General features: G+C 45.7%; 1 protein-coding gene across 1 annotated transcript in view; it reads left to right on the top strand.

Moving 5' to 3' along the window:
• Nucleotides 1-13,394, top strand: part of PKD1 (polycystin 1, transient receptor potential channel interacting) — a 102,223-nt gene that overhangs the window by 56,154 nt on the left and 32,675 nt on the right. Inside the window, exons 15-21 of the mRNA XM_042438021.1 lie at nucleotides 483-4,108; nucleotides 5,063-5,209; nucleotides 7,701-7,844; nucleotides 8,646-8,925; nucleotides 10,071-10,287; nucleotides 12,436-12,595; nucleotides 13,051-13,203. Coding sequence (XP_042293955.1) covers nucleotides 483-4,108; nucleotides 5,063-5,209; nucleotides 7,701-7,844; nucleotides 8,646-8,925; nucleotides 10,071-10,287; nucleotides 12,436-12,595; nucleotides 13,051-13,203 — 4,727 coding nt within the window. The remainder of the gene's footprint in view (nucleotides 1-482; nucleotides 4,109-5,062; nucleotides 5,210-7,700; nucleotides 7,845-8,645; nucleotides 8,926-10,070; nucleotides 10,288-12,435; nucleotides 12,596-13,050; nucleotides 13,204-13,394) is intronic.

The following is a 13,394-nucleotide window of genomic DNA, read 5'->3' as shown; positions in this document are numbered from 1 at the left end:
TTTTTCAGTTCTTTTAAAAGAGATTAATTCATGTGTTATGTCTGCTTGACGCTATGGCGAACTAGTGGAGACAAAATAATTTTCTCTGTTTTACTAATGATGATATATTCTGTTTTTATTGTTGTTGTCTAGCCTACTCTTCAAACTGGTAAAATCAAAAAGGTTCCTCATAGTTCAGGACCTTGTAGCTCAATTTGTACCCAATGCGCAGACAAAACATGTCTTGCACTTGTCATGTATTTTTATTTATTTATTTATGTAGTTGTTTAATTTCTGTTCCCCAGCATTGGACCCAAGTGGTAACATGTAAATGGATATACAGTACTGGTTAGTTATTACCATGAGGAAGTCTTCTAGTGAGTTTAGGATCCGGCATTATATATATTAATGGGGGTAAACATGAACGATCCAGAACATTTGGGATGTGTATACTTCATGAATGGCCATTTCTTTTCTCTTCCCCATCTTCATTTTCCGTGCAGGTGAATATATCCTGACAATTGTAGTCTCCAATGAATTTGAGAACCTGACCTATTCAGTCCCTGTCCACATCTACACATACCTGATGAATCTGACTATGGAAACAGATACAGATGTTTTGGTTGTGGGCCGTCCTGTCACTTTTGAAGCTCAGCCTCTGCCATCTAACTATGGAGTCTCCTACCTCTGGGATTTTGGGGATGACTCTGTGGTATATGTGCAAAGCCAGTCAACAGTAGTTCATACTTACAACACCAAAGGGATATACAATGTTAGTCTCAGAGCCAACAACACCATTAGCACCATAGAGACATCCCAGTGCTACCGTGTTTTTGAAGAGATTACAGGGTTGCAGGTGACTGTGGATGAGGCGATAGAGGTGCGCATGCCGGTAGAGATCGGTGCATCTGTGGAAACGGGGGATAACATCACCTGGATATTCGACATGGGCGATGGAACTGTTGTGCAGACCTCGGAGGCGTCCGTGAATCACAGCTATTTGAAAGAGATGAACGGCACAATAAACGTAACGGCAATAAATCCGGTAAACTTGGTTTCCCGAGCCGTGCCTGTTCAGGTGTTTTTGCTGATGGTCCTCAAGATTGAACCTTCTGCTTGTATCCGAGAACACCCCAATGTACAACTCACTGCCTTCGTCTCTGGTAACCCCGATGACTACTTTTTCGACTGGACGTTTGGGGACGGTTCATCCAATGTCTCTATGTACGGGGATCCGACAGTGATGCACAACTTCACCCGCAGTGGCATCTTCTCCCTCTCGCTGGTCCTCTCAAGCAAGGTCAACAAAGCACAGTATTACACAGAGGTTTGTGTGGAGCCAGAGATCACCAACGTCACACTGTTTGCCAGGCCTCATTTTGTGAGGCTAGGCAACGAGAGCAAGTTCCAAGTCACAGCCTTGCCGCCGTACCCCTACCGTTATCATTGGGACTTCGGGGCAAATGACTCTGCTAGGTTTGGTGGCACAGAAGTTAGCTATACTTACAAAACACCAGGTGTCTACTTAGTAGTAGTGACTGTCTGCAATAACGTCTCTTTCAACAACGACTCGGCTTTAGTGGAAGTCCAAGAACCGGTCGGAGTAGCCAAGATTGAGTCCAATGCCTCAAAGGTTTTAGAGGTGAACCAAGTCTATCTGTTCTCTGCCAATGTTAGCGGGAACAAAGTTAGTTATCTGTGGGACTTTGGAGACGGCATGACCCAGCTGGGAAAGTTCATCACCCACTCCTACAATAAGAGTGGCACCTATGCCATCAGCTTGACGGGTTGGAACGAGGTGAGTTTCCGCGAAGCGAGGCTCAATGTCACGGTCAAGCAGCGCCTCCAGGGCTTGAGTATCAATGCCAGCCGAACAGTGGTGCCTCTGAATGGTTCTGTGAGCTTCACGGCTACCCTCCTGGCTGGCACTGCCATCCGGTACTCATGGATCTTGTGTGACCGGTGCACTCCCATCCCAGGCTTCTCCACCATCTCATACACTTTCCGTTCCATTGGGACGTTCAATGTCATCGTGACTGCCGAGAACGAGATTGGCTGTTTGCAAGACAGCATCTTCATCTACGTCTTGCAGCAGATCGAAGGGCTGCAGATTGTTGGCAGTGACCTCCTTGACGACACTTACTTCCCCACCAACAAGACACTGCAGCTCCAAGCAGCGGTGAGAGATGGGACGAACATCTCTTACAGTTGGGTGGTCCTGAAAGAGAACCACTCTGTGCAAACATTTACTGGGAAGACTTTCTCCTTGGTCATTCTGGAAGCAGGTGTCTATGTTATCCAACTGAAAGCCACAAACATGCTGGGAAGCTTAGCTGTTAACAAGACAGTGGAGTTCATTGAGCAAGTGGGTGTCTTAAAGCTGGCGGCTTCTCCCAACCCAGCTGCTGTCAATGCTTCTGTCAACATAAGCACCACCATCACCACTGGGACAGGACTGGAATACATGTGGTACCTAGAAGATGGAGTCCCCCTCATCACGGCCTCCCCCATGATCATGTACTGTTTCCAAAGACCTGGTGCCAAAGTGGTCACTGTTGAAGCAGAAAACAAGTTGGGCTCTACCAATGCGACGCTCGTGGTCTATGTACAGGTGCCAGTCATGGGCCTGCAGATCAAGACCATAAGACCAAACTGTACTTACATTGAGTCAGGCTCGGTCGTGAATTTCTCTGGAGAGCTTGAAAGTGGTTCTGATGTGGCTTGGGTGTGGAAGATGCCAAACGGAACCATAACCGGACAGAGAGTAGCCCTAACGTTCCCTACTCCTGGATTCTTCTCTATCTGTCTCAATGCTTCCAATGATATCAGTTGGGAAAGGGCTTGCCACAACCTGACAGTGCAAGATCCAGTTCGGGACCTGAGACTTCGGGTGAGCAAGGAGGTGCTGGAGCCTGGCGAAGAGGCCTCCTTTGTTATCGAAATGTCTTCCGGTTCCTCTGTGAGTTACCAGGTGAGTGTTGGAGGAAACCGCTCAGTAGCCCTCAATGCCTCAAGGTTCACCCACACATTCTCCCAAGTGGGAGATTACGTCGTCCAGGTGACAGCAGAGAACCACGTCAGCATGGTCCATGCAGAGGTCCTCATTGTGGTGCTGGAGGCCATCCGTGGCTTGCGGGTTGTAGACTGCTGTGAGCGAGGCACTCCCACTGGGGTGGAAAGGCATTTCACAGCTGAAATTGAGACTGGCTCACGGGTGTCTTATTTGTGGCAACTTACCTTGGAGGAAGATGGGGGGCATTCCCAGGTGGCTGTCTTAGAAGGACCAAGCATCTCTTACACACCAGAGGTTGCAGGACAGCTAGACGTCCATCTCCATGCTTCCAACCTCTTGAGCAGCCTGAATCTAACCATCGTGATTCAAGTCCAAGACCTCATCACACAGCTCTCCCTCCTGCCAGTCAAACCCTTTGCCAACCGAACAACTTTGTTCGAAGCATCTGTGCAGCCCAGCGCTCGGCAGGTTGTCTTCTGGTGGCACTTTGGGGATGGTTCCCCAGTTCAGAGGACTGATGTGGCCTCTGCCAGCCACACCTACCAGAAGCCTGGGGATTATATGGTGCAGGTGAATGCCACCAATCTCATCAGCTTCTCCTTCATCCACATGACGGTCACGGTTCAAGTGCTGGAATGCGAGGAGCCAGAGGCTGAGCTCGCCTTACCTGCTCAGGTGGTCATGAAGCGGTCGCAGAAGAACTACCTAGAAGCACAGATCGACTTGCGGGGCTGTGTCAGGTATAAAACGGCTTACCAGTGGGAGATCTATAGAGCTCCAAGTTGTCTGCAGCTGGGTGGCTCTCACAAAGTCCAGCTTCAAAATGTAGATGTCAACCGGCCTCAGTTGGTCATCCCCAAACTTGCCCTGGACCTCGGCAACTACTGCTTCAAATTCCTGGTCTCTTTTGGAGATACTCCACTGGCCAAGAGTACTTTTGCCAATGTGACTATCCTGCCCAACAAACTGGTGCCTATCATTGACGGGGGATCCTACCGTGTGTGGTCCAGCACCCGAGATTTGGCCTTGGATGGGGAGAAGTCCTACGACCCTAACTTGGAAGACTGGGAACAGACGCCATTGCACTACAACTGGTCGTGCGTGTCCTCCTCCAAAGTAAGTGAACCTGGGTGTTCCTTGGGGGACAGAAAGCAGGGCCCAGACTTTCACTTTGGCATCTGATCTCAGAAGAGGGAGTCACTGTCATAATAAAAAGCAGAAGTCTGTGAGTCCAAATATAGTGCCAGTCCATGGAACACTGGAATTAATTAATTCCTGAGAGGCAGTGGTGGCATCCCCATGGTCTCTTGCTCTCAAGGTGTTCTCCTCTTCTGGGAAGCAAAGCAATGTGTGCCCAACTAGCTGACCTCATCTCCTAAATTAGATTGTCATGACATGTATGGAGAAGGGGGCATCCCATCAGCCCAATCAGTTTCTGCACATGGAATTTGGTGTGTGTGGGGGGGGGGGAGACACCATTTCGTCCTTTGGCTCAGGTGGCAAAATATCTTGGAATGGTCCTAGCCATCAGCAAGTGACAGCCCACATCTCTAGGTCAAGGTACATAAATTGTGGCCCACAGGCTCATCCGGACAATAATTCCCAAGGTAGCCTCATTTAATGTCATAGTCCTCTTTGTTGGGTATCTTGGGAGCTCCAGTTTAGGTGAGGGGATTAGACTTCTCTATCTAAGAATGCCAAGTCCCTCCCAAAACTGTCCATCTCAGGATTCCATATCATGGAGCCATGGCAGTTGAAGTGGTACTAAATGGCTATAACTGCATAGCATGTATAGACTTTATGGTTCTATCAATGCAGCCTCACATATTACATTAGCCTATATCATGTGAGCTTGTGATGCACAACGATCCTGAAATGCTTTTCCAAAACTACAAGGTGAGAGGAGGCGACTGAATTCAGACACCTTGACACACTCCAACTCAAAATGGGGGCTTTGGTCTTGCAGGGCAGGAGGGTCTTGCTTCCTCTAAAGGCCAGTGTTGAATGTTGTCCCTGTCTTTTCCTTCACTCCCCCTTTTTCCTCCTCTTCTTCCTCCGCCTTTGTTGCAGAGCTCCTCGTCCAAGTGCGCTCTGAACTTCAGTGCCATGGGAGGAGTAGTGACCGTCTCCAGAGCCATATTGGAAGCAGATGTGGAGTATACGTTCGCCCTCTCCGTCTGGAAGGCAGGGATGAGCCCTGAGTCTACGAATCAAACGGTTGGCATCTTGAAGAGTCCTTCCCACCCTATCTTTTCTGCCAAACAATCCCTTGTGGATGATGGCATCTCATGTCCCTGTGGTTTCTAACTTATGGCAACCCTATCACAGGTTTTTGGGAGGCTGAGAGTGTATGGCTAACCACAAAGTCACCCAGTAGGTTTCCAAGGCCAAGCAGAGAATTGAACCCTGGTCTCCAGAGTCTGTTTAAATTATAAAAAACCATTCTAATTTTCCATCTGTGCCTATAAGTCAGCTCATGATATTTTATACAAATAAATTCCCCCTTTTTTCGGAGAAGTCTTTGCCATAAGCTGCTTCTTCCTTTTCCTTTCCTTCACTGCTCGGAGAGCTTTTTTCCTCCCCGTGAAAATGCCTTTTGATGAGCCTAAAAAACAAAGTGAGCCCTTTGCATGCCAAGAAACCTTATGGTTTCTATCACCGGTCTGCTTCAGGAGACACTTGGCAGCAAGTAAAGAGACGTAGTTCGTCTGCAGAGTGGAAACTATGACCGCCTTGATCTCTCTCTTTCCCTTTCTCTCCCCCTCCTCCTCCTTCCCTCCTTCTTCTTCTTTTTCTTTTTGGAAACAGGAGGCTGGAAGGAAAGGGTGGGGAAAAAAGGAACCCAAGTCAAATTGATAGTCTTTCAAGGACATTCCGTACTATCTCGCTCGCAGACATGAATGCAAAACAATGATTTTACTGTCCCCGGGAATTTGCAGAAGGCTGGAGGAACAGACTGAGATTTCAGCCTGAGCTGCAAATAACTTTTTTGTTTGGTCTCTTTTAAAAGTCTGCCACGTTATACAGCACCTTGTGTGTCTGTGTGTGTGCCTTCAAGTCGCCTGTCAATTTATAGGGACCCCATGAATTTCATAGGATTTTCTTAGCCAAGGGAGAATCCTCAGAGGTGGTATTACCAGTTCATACTCCTGTGAAAAATAGCTATTAAGGCCAAGGAAGATCTAGATGGCTGGGAATTCGTCCTGAAGATAATTTTACCGCAGTATCCAGAAAGAAATTTGGGGTGGTTAGCGTTTAACAGTCTGGTTATCTGGAACCAGAGTATTAACCAGGCTTGATCCTGCTTAGTTTCTAAGATCACTCAGGATCTGGTGCCTGCAGGGCGTTTAGGGACTGTCCATAAGCCTCAGGATTTTGCAGGAATTATACTTGTACAGTATTTAGGATTTTTAAAAAACTCATATGGTGTACCTAATGTTTTGGGATCCACTCACACTACATTAATTGTTGAATTCTGGGTGAGGCACTAGACCTCTCTATTTCTAAATGCCTCTCTCAAAGCCGGAATTCCCAGGAGTCTACAGGATGTTTCCAAGGCAGTTAAAATGCAATCATATCACAATCATTGCTGATGTGAAAAGGCCCCTGGTTTATTTCTTGTGAATTTCCAGGACTAGCCACAACATTTTATACCCAGAGCAACACAACATTTTAAACCCAGGGGTGGGACTTTTCCCTGGCCCAGGAATTTCTGATACAAGCGGCGATAACTTTGCACATCTGTATCCATTCCCTTGATTCCTTCTGTACTTCTAGGTGGTCCTTTAAAAGAAGAAGATTTTATTGAAATATAATCAAGAAACAATGCATCTCCGTTCCGGTACAATGAGGCATATTGAGCAGATGTTTCCTCTCTAGCCAAATGAGAAATCTCCAGTTGACATGACAGAGTGTAGTATTCTAACAGAGTATCTTTCTAATAATAGTGTGCAAATTATTATTGTTGTTATGTGCCTTCAAGTCATTTCTGACTCATGGTGACTCAAAGGTGAAGCTATCATGGGTTTTTCTTGGAAAGATTTCTTCGGAGGAGGTTTGCCATTGCCATCCTGTAAAGCTGAGAGAGCGTGACTTTGTCCAAGGTTATCCAATGGGTTTCCATGGCTGCGTTGGGATTCGAACCCTAGTCTCCCAGTGTCCTAGTCCAGTGCTCAAAATGCTGCACCTTGGTCATTCTTTGGTCTGGTTTAAATATAGTATCCACAAAGGATATGTTCCCAGACTTAGCAAAAAATCGCAGAAAATAGTGAACCCTATATTTCTGGTGGATGCTGACCATAGAGTTGCATTCCAGATATCTAACGAGGTGGTCTCTCTAGACACCTGGAGGTCCTCCAGCCTGACTCTATGGTCACCTAAGTTGACCACAGAATCGCGTTGGAGAACTTCCAGATGCCTAGAGAGACATTCTCTCTCAGATATGAGTACGTAAAACTGGTTCCCGGACCCATGGATACTGGGGTCATACTGTATATTGAGCTGAGCTGGGAACTGAACCCTGGTCTCTGGAGTCATAGTCCAGTGGTGAAGCCCTACACAAAGCCAATACTGTGCAGAAACACTCATTTTCTCCCACAGTCAGGAGGACACACAGAAATTAATTGTCCTTGTACATTTGGGCGAAATGATGATAGAAGTGCATCCCTGTTTCTGAATGTTTACTTCCGTCTCCTTCTCCTTGGTCTAGGTTTTGCTGAAGAAAGGAACTGTCCCCATTGTATCCTTGGAGTGCATCTCCTGCAAAGCCCAGTCTGTCTATGCAGTCAGCCGGAGCTCCTATGTTTATCTGGAGGGAACCTGCCTGAATTGCCAGAATAACTCCAAACTGGGGGTAAGATGGCTCTTGATGGATGATGGTTCTGGATGACAACAGAGAGGAGGAATCTAGAATCTATTCTTTTGTTTTGGTTGCTTTTGTGAGCAGAAGTCATATCAGATGGCACCACAAAGATGCTCCTTGCCTTATCAATTGCATTGACTTATCCATGGCTGATAAGAATGCATCAACTTATCCATGGGTTATATAAAAATCCATAATTTGTGACTATTGGTTACATATTTGGGGGGGGGGGGGGGAAAAATGGAGGATTAACAAAAATTGGATGCAATAAATTTAAATTAATAAATTATTAAAGATGTTAACAACAAGAAAAAGAAAACAGAGAAATAAAAAAGGAGATGAAAAATGATAAGAATAAAATTAAGGAGATGAATTGGATTGATATTAAAAAAGGACAATATGGTCAATGTGAAATTAAGTTTCATAAAGAAGAAGAGGGGAAGTCAAGGAAGTATCATGCTAATACAAGAATCGAACTTAGATGTTTTCTTTTTTTATTTTTCATTAGTAGTAATATCACTAATTATAAGTTCAGACATTGAGTGTATGTATATGTGTATATAAAAATAACTGGTATTATGAATAGATAATGGAATATTAAGTTATAAAAAGAAAGTATTCCTCTGAAGCCAACCGGCTAATCAACCTTGCTGAACATTCTGGCACTTTCTTGGGTCTCCCTGGATTCTGTCCTGAAATACATGCAATATTTCATTCTTGTGTTCGATGAGGAAGGCCAGTGTGTCCGGCTACGACTTCTAAATTGCATATTTCCTCTTGCTCTCAATGCAGAGGTGGGCAGCACACAGCTTCAAGAACAAGACCCTGGTTTTGGACAGAAGCACCACCTCGACGGGCGACATGGGCATGAACCTGGTCTTGAGACCATGGGCACTGAAGGACGGCGAGGGCTATACCTTCACGCTCCACATCACCGATCTGACCACAGGAGAGGAAGGATATGCTTCCATGGACCTCTTTCCAAACCAACCTCCCTTTGGGGGATCCTGCTGGTTGTCCCCAATGGGTCCGGTACAAGCTTTGACCACAAAGATCCATTTTGAATGCACAGGTGAGGACGACTTACATGGGGATGCCCAACATTGGTCTTGGGAACAGATTTTGTCTGGTTTGACAGGTTCCTAAAGAAAAGGCAGCTGACATTTTATCTCTTGAGGGCTTTTCTGAAAATGAAGTTTTTCTTTTGGGGGGGGTGCATTCCTGTGGTGTTTTAAGTGGTGTTTCTGGGAAAGACTAGGCTCTCCCTTGACTTTGCTTAGTTCAGAGCAAAGTTGGGTTAGGGGCCAAAAACTGCGGCATCTCCCTAGAAATAGCTGTACATTGTGAGCATCGATTTTGAGGTGAGTTCTGCATTTCCCCCCAGTGTAGACAAACCCTGGGTTTCTACATCTCTGATGCAGCATGATAAGAGAGGCTGCATTTGGGATTGGATAGATGCTTGGACTGGGGAGACCTGTGAATAGTCTGCAAACCCAGCCAAAATGTCTGCAAACAAGGCTGCCATAATACAAGCATCTTTGTTTTGGTCTGTTTGGGAGAAAAAAATCTCAACACAATAACAGGAATGTCTTGCATGTTCTTTTTTTTCTCCTAAAGCCTTTGGTTTTCTCTGCTCTTGAAGAAAGGGTGTTGTATTCCATGTTAAGTGTTTGTATACAACCATCAAATATTATTGTGATTCAGTAGCAAACACACTGTTATGCCTCTTCTAGAAGATCCACCAAGACAGGTGTGCAGATATGAGAGGGAGGCAAAAGGATGAAATTTTTTATCTGTCCCCAAATTTCCAGCATTATAGCGACTTAAAACGTCAGTTGAGCATTTAGAAATTGAGGCTAGGCATCCAAATAAAAATGAGAAAGCCAAAGGAATGTGAATACAAGAAGAATTCTAGCTGTGAATGATTTTAATTGTGTCACTCTCTGCGATGCTAGAAATTTGGAACTGAAGGAAACTATTTTTCAGGGTGGGAGGATTCTTATTTGGAAAGCAATGTTCTCATTCTCTTCCGCAACACAACAACCTCCAGACTTGGGTGCAACTCCATCCATTACTTTCAGATTTCATACCTGAGCAATGTGTTTCTGGAAAGGAGGAGTAGAATTGTGCAATGGGTGGGTGGATTTGTCTTTTCTCTCCAGTGATTCCGCCAAAATGCAGGTGTCCTAACGGACTGTGTGTTTGTTTGTTGGAAAGGCTGGCGGGATACAGAGAACGAAGGCACCCCCTTGGTGTACATCCTCCTGTCCACTCGCTGCCGGATCGGCCATTGCGAAGAGTTCTGGGTGTACAAAGGCAGCCACTCGGAGCACGCAGCCTTCCTGCCGCCCGGCTTCCAGGAGAGCGGATCCCTGGTGTCAGTGTCGGTCCTGGTGCAGGACCAGCTGGGAGCCACCGTTGTGGCCTTCAACAGGTAAAGGGCTTTCCTTCTCCAGGGGAAGGAAGGAACCGGGATGATCACCTGAGTTTTGCAAGCTTTCCATGCAAATATTTGCAAGAATCTGGGGAGTTCTGCAAATTCCACCTTGAGCTTTCCATTCAAATATTTGCAAAACTTGTCCAATTCCTTTCCGGATGCTCAGAGGGATTGCAGTTAGCCCTGCTCCCTGCTCAGCCATGCAAACCCACTGAGGAACCTTGGACAACTCACAATCTCTCAGCCTCAGAGGAAGGCAATAACAAATTACCTCTGAAGAAATCAAACCAAGAAAACCTTTTATTTTATTTTTTTGGAACTAAGCTGGTGCATTTTTCTGAGTGATGGACTAAGACTCTGAGTGACCAAGATCTGAATCCCTATTCAGCCATTCAAACCCACAGGGGACCCTTGGACAAGCCACACACTCTTAGCCTCAGAGGAAGGAAAGGGCAAACCTCTTCAGAATAAAACCTAGGAGAGAGTTTTCATAAACTGCAATTGTCTTGAAGGCATATAACTACCGCAATCAAGGTTCTGAACCCTGACCCCCAACAATAGGTTCATTTCCTTGGATAACGCTTTTAAAATTCAGATTAAAGTCCAGTGTGGACTCACTGCCTTTCCTTGCCAACAAGGGAGCCACTGGCCACCAGCGGTTGCTCCATCCAGTGACCAGAAGCCGTTTCTCTTCCCCATCTGCCAAGAAAATGGTTGACTTGTTTCTGACGATTTACAACTCCTTTGAGAGAGTGCGTCATTTTGGGTGACAGGTAGAAGATCGATACTCTCAGCAAGCTGTTCTTGGGTTGTAAATCAGGGAGGAGGCCTTGGGCCCAGCCTGTTCCGGCTCAAGAAAGAAAATAATTTGGTGTCCTGTTCTCATTGGTAACAAACAGCTGCCGGGTGATGAATGTATGGCATTTGGTGACAAATGGAAAATGCAGGGATGGGCCATTTATTTTGCATTTGCTCTTCTTCCTTGAGAGTGATTTCATTCTAGGAGGATGTTAGGGAACTGATTAAAATCAAGGAGCTTTGTTGATCGGTAGCCACAAGGCTTTAGCACAAAGCAGGAGGTGTGAATGGCGAAGGGTGTCAGATCAGAACAACTCAGAAAATAGCAAGCTAGAGAGCAAAAGGTGCCGAACATTGTGCAGAAAGTGGACCCCATTGGGACTTTTTAGATCCAGCTTCAATAGAGTCCCACCACTGACATTGCAGTAAGGTGCCCAGACATGTAATCCTTTTCCAGGACCAGTCCTACATTCCAACCTTCTGTCCAGGAGGAATTCCAAAATGTCCTCCATTTTGAGCCTAAGAAGCATACATTTTTTTATTTCTATGCATGTTTTTGGTTTTTAGTTGGTCATGTCCAACATTTTTCATGCATGACCTACATTTTGCGGTACCTTATCTTCCTCTGCAGTTAGGACATCTGGTCACCCTGCCTTGTAGCCAAATGAAATGCATGCTCAGCCATCTTGATTTCCTGGGAATTATTTTCAGGTTTTGGTCCTTGAAGGCTGCATCCTCATACAGAGGTTTTTGACAGCAGCAGCAGCAAATCTAATTAACTTTTCTGGAGAGAGTGTATGTGAGATGGAATGACTTTATCAATGGCAGATCTTTGAAGATATTTCCTGGAGGACCAGAGAGCAGAGTGCTGTCTGAAGTTTCAGGCAAATTTATTTCCAGAAAGAATGGACCATTTCTGGCCTTCCAGATTTAATGTTGGATTGCATCTGCTGTTAGCTCCTCACCATCAGTTCTTCTGGTTAGAGCAGATAGGAGTTACAGTCCAACAACATCTGGGTTGCCTAGGTCTGTTTTAGGGCTTTAAAAGCCAACTTGAACCGCACTTTAAACTGAGCCTGAAAACATGTTGGTAGCCAAGAGGGATGCCAGGTCAGTCTGCTGATGGTCTTTGCTCTTCTATCCATCTGTTGCCAGATCCATCTGTTACTGGATCGTACTGAGGGGGATGAAATGAACATAGTGCTGCCCCATATTTGCACAGATAATAACCTTGCATGTTGAAGGCTAACCTATCGGGGTGGAGGGCTGTCATGGGGCTGTTTTTCTACCTGCAGGGAGTTTGCCTTTTTGCAAAACAGAGCCCTGATAAGTTGCTGTCCTTTCCAGCTCCATGGCCATCACCCTGCCCAGCGTCCCCGAGGGATTCAGCAGCCTCCCACAGTGGCTTTACAACCAGACAGAGGTGGTCTTGCAGGGCCTGGTGAAGCAAGGAGACCCCCAGCAGGTCATTGAGTACACTTTGGCTCTCATCACCATCTTAAATGAGGTACGAAGAAGCAACCCAACCTGGAGTGGCAATGCTGACAGCGGAGAGGCTGAGGGTGGAAGTCACAGATGGCATTTCTAAATTCCTTTTTTAAAAAGCACAATAACCTTCTAATGCTATGATTAATTTAATTACATTTTAGCATGATAAAGTTTTTTGTGTTTGTTTGTTTTTGCTTTTATCTCTTCTTGGCTTTTAAATCTTGTTGCAAGCCACCTGGAGTCCCAGTTCCAGGAGGAAAGCTAGAATCAAAGTCTTTGGATAAATAAACAAGATGGAATTGAGAACTGCATAGAAGCTGGCTAAACCTTTTGCCCTGTTATGGTACTTGTTCTTTGCTCTTTGCAACAGCTAGTTTTTCCAGTCTTATCTCTACTTTGCCCAGGATTGCATTTTGCTTCTCAAGAACCCTAATTAATAAAAGCATTTAAATATCTACATTTTTACTCCCAAAGTATGAGTGTTCCATACATTCGAAACCGGAAGCCGAGAGAGAAGACCGGCTCAGGGCCTGGATGCGGAAGAACATCACGGAAACGCTGGTCTCCTTGAATGTGAACACGGTGGATGACATCCAGCAGATTGCAGCGGTGTTGGCCCAATGCACGGTATGCGCCTTCACGGTCTTTGATATTTGGAGCGCAGCCTTGGATCTTGGTTCCTGGTGGCTTAAACCCAAACCCTTTTTGTGGTTTTTCAGCCCTCAGGGTTTGCACCTCCTTCTTGTATCTTAGCAGCCTGTTTTGGTTACAGTTCCACAAACTCATCACTCGAGTTTGCTACCTATTTATTTGAAAGT

The sequence above is a fragment of the Sceloporus undulatus genome, chromosome 8 (genome assembly GCF_019175285.1).
Source record: "Sceloporus undulatus isolate JIND9_A2432 ecotype Alabama chromosome 8, SceUnd_v1.1, whole genome shotgun sequence".
NCBI classification, from domain to species: domain Eukaryota; kingdom Metazoa; phylum Chordata; class Lepidosauria; order Squamata; family Phrynosomatidae; genus Sceloporus; species Sceloporus undulatus.
The sequence above is the reverse complement of the archived record's forward strand: the minus strand, read 5'-3'. Positions and strand labels throughout refer to the sequence as shown.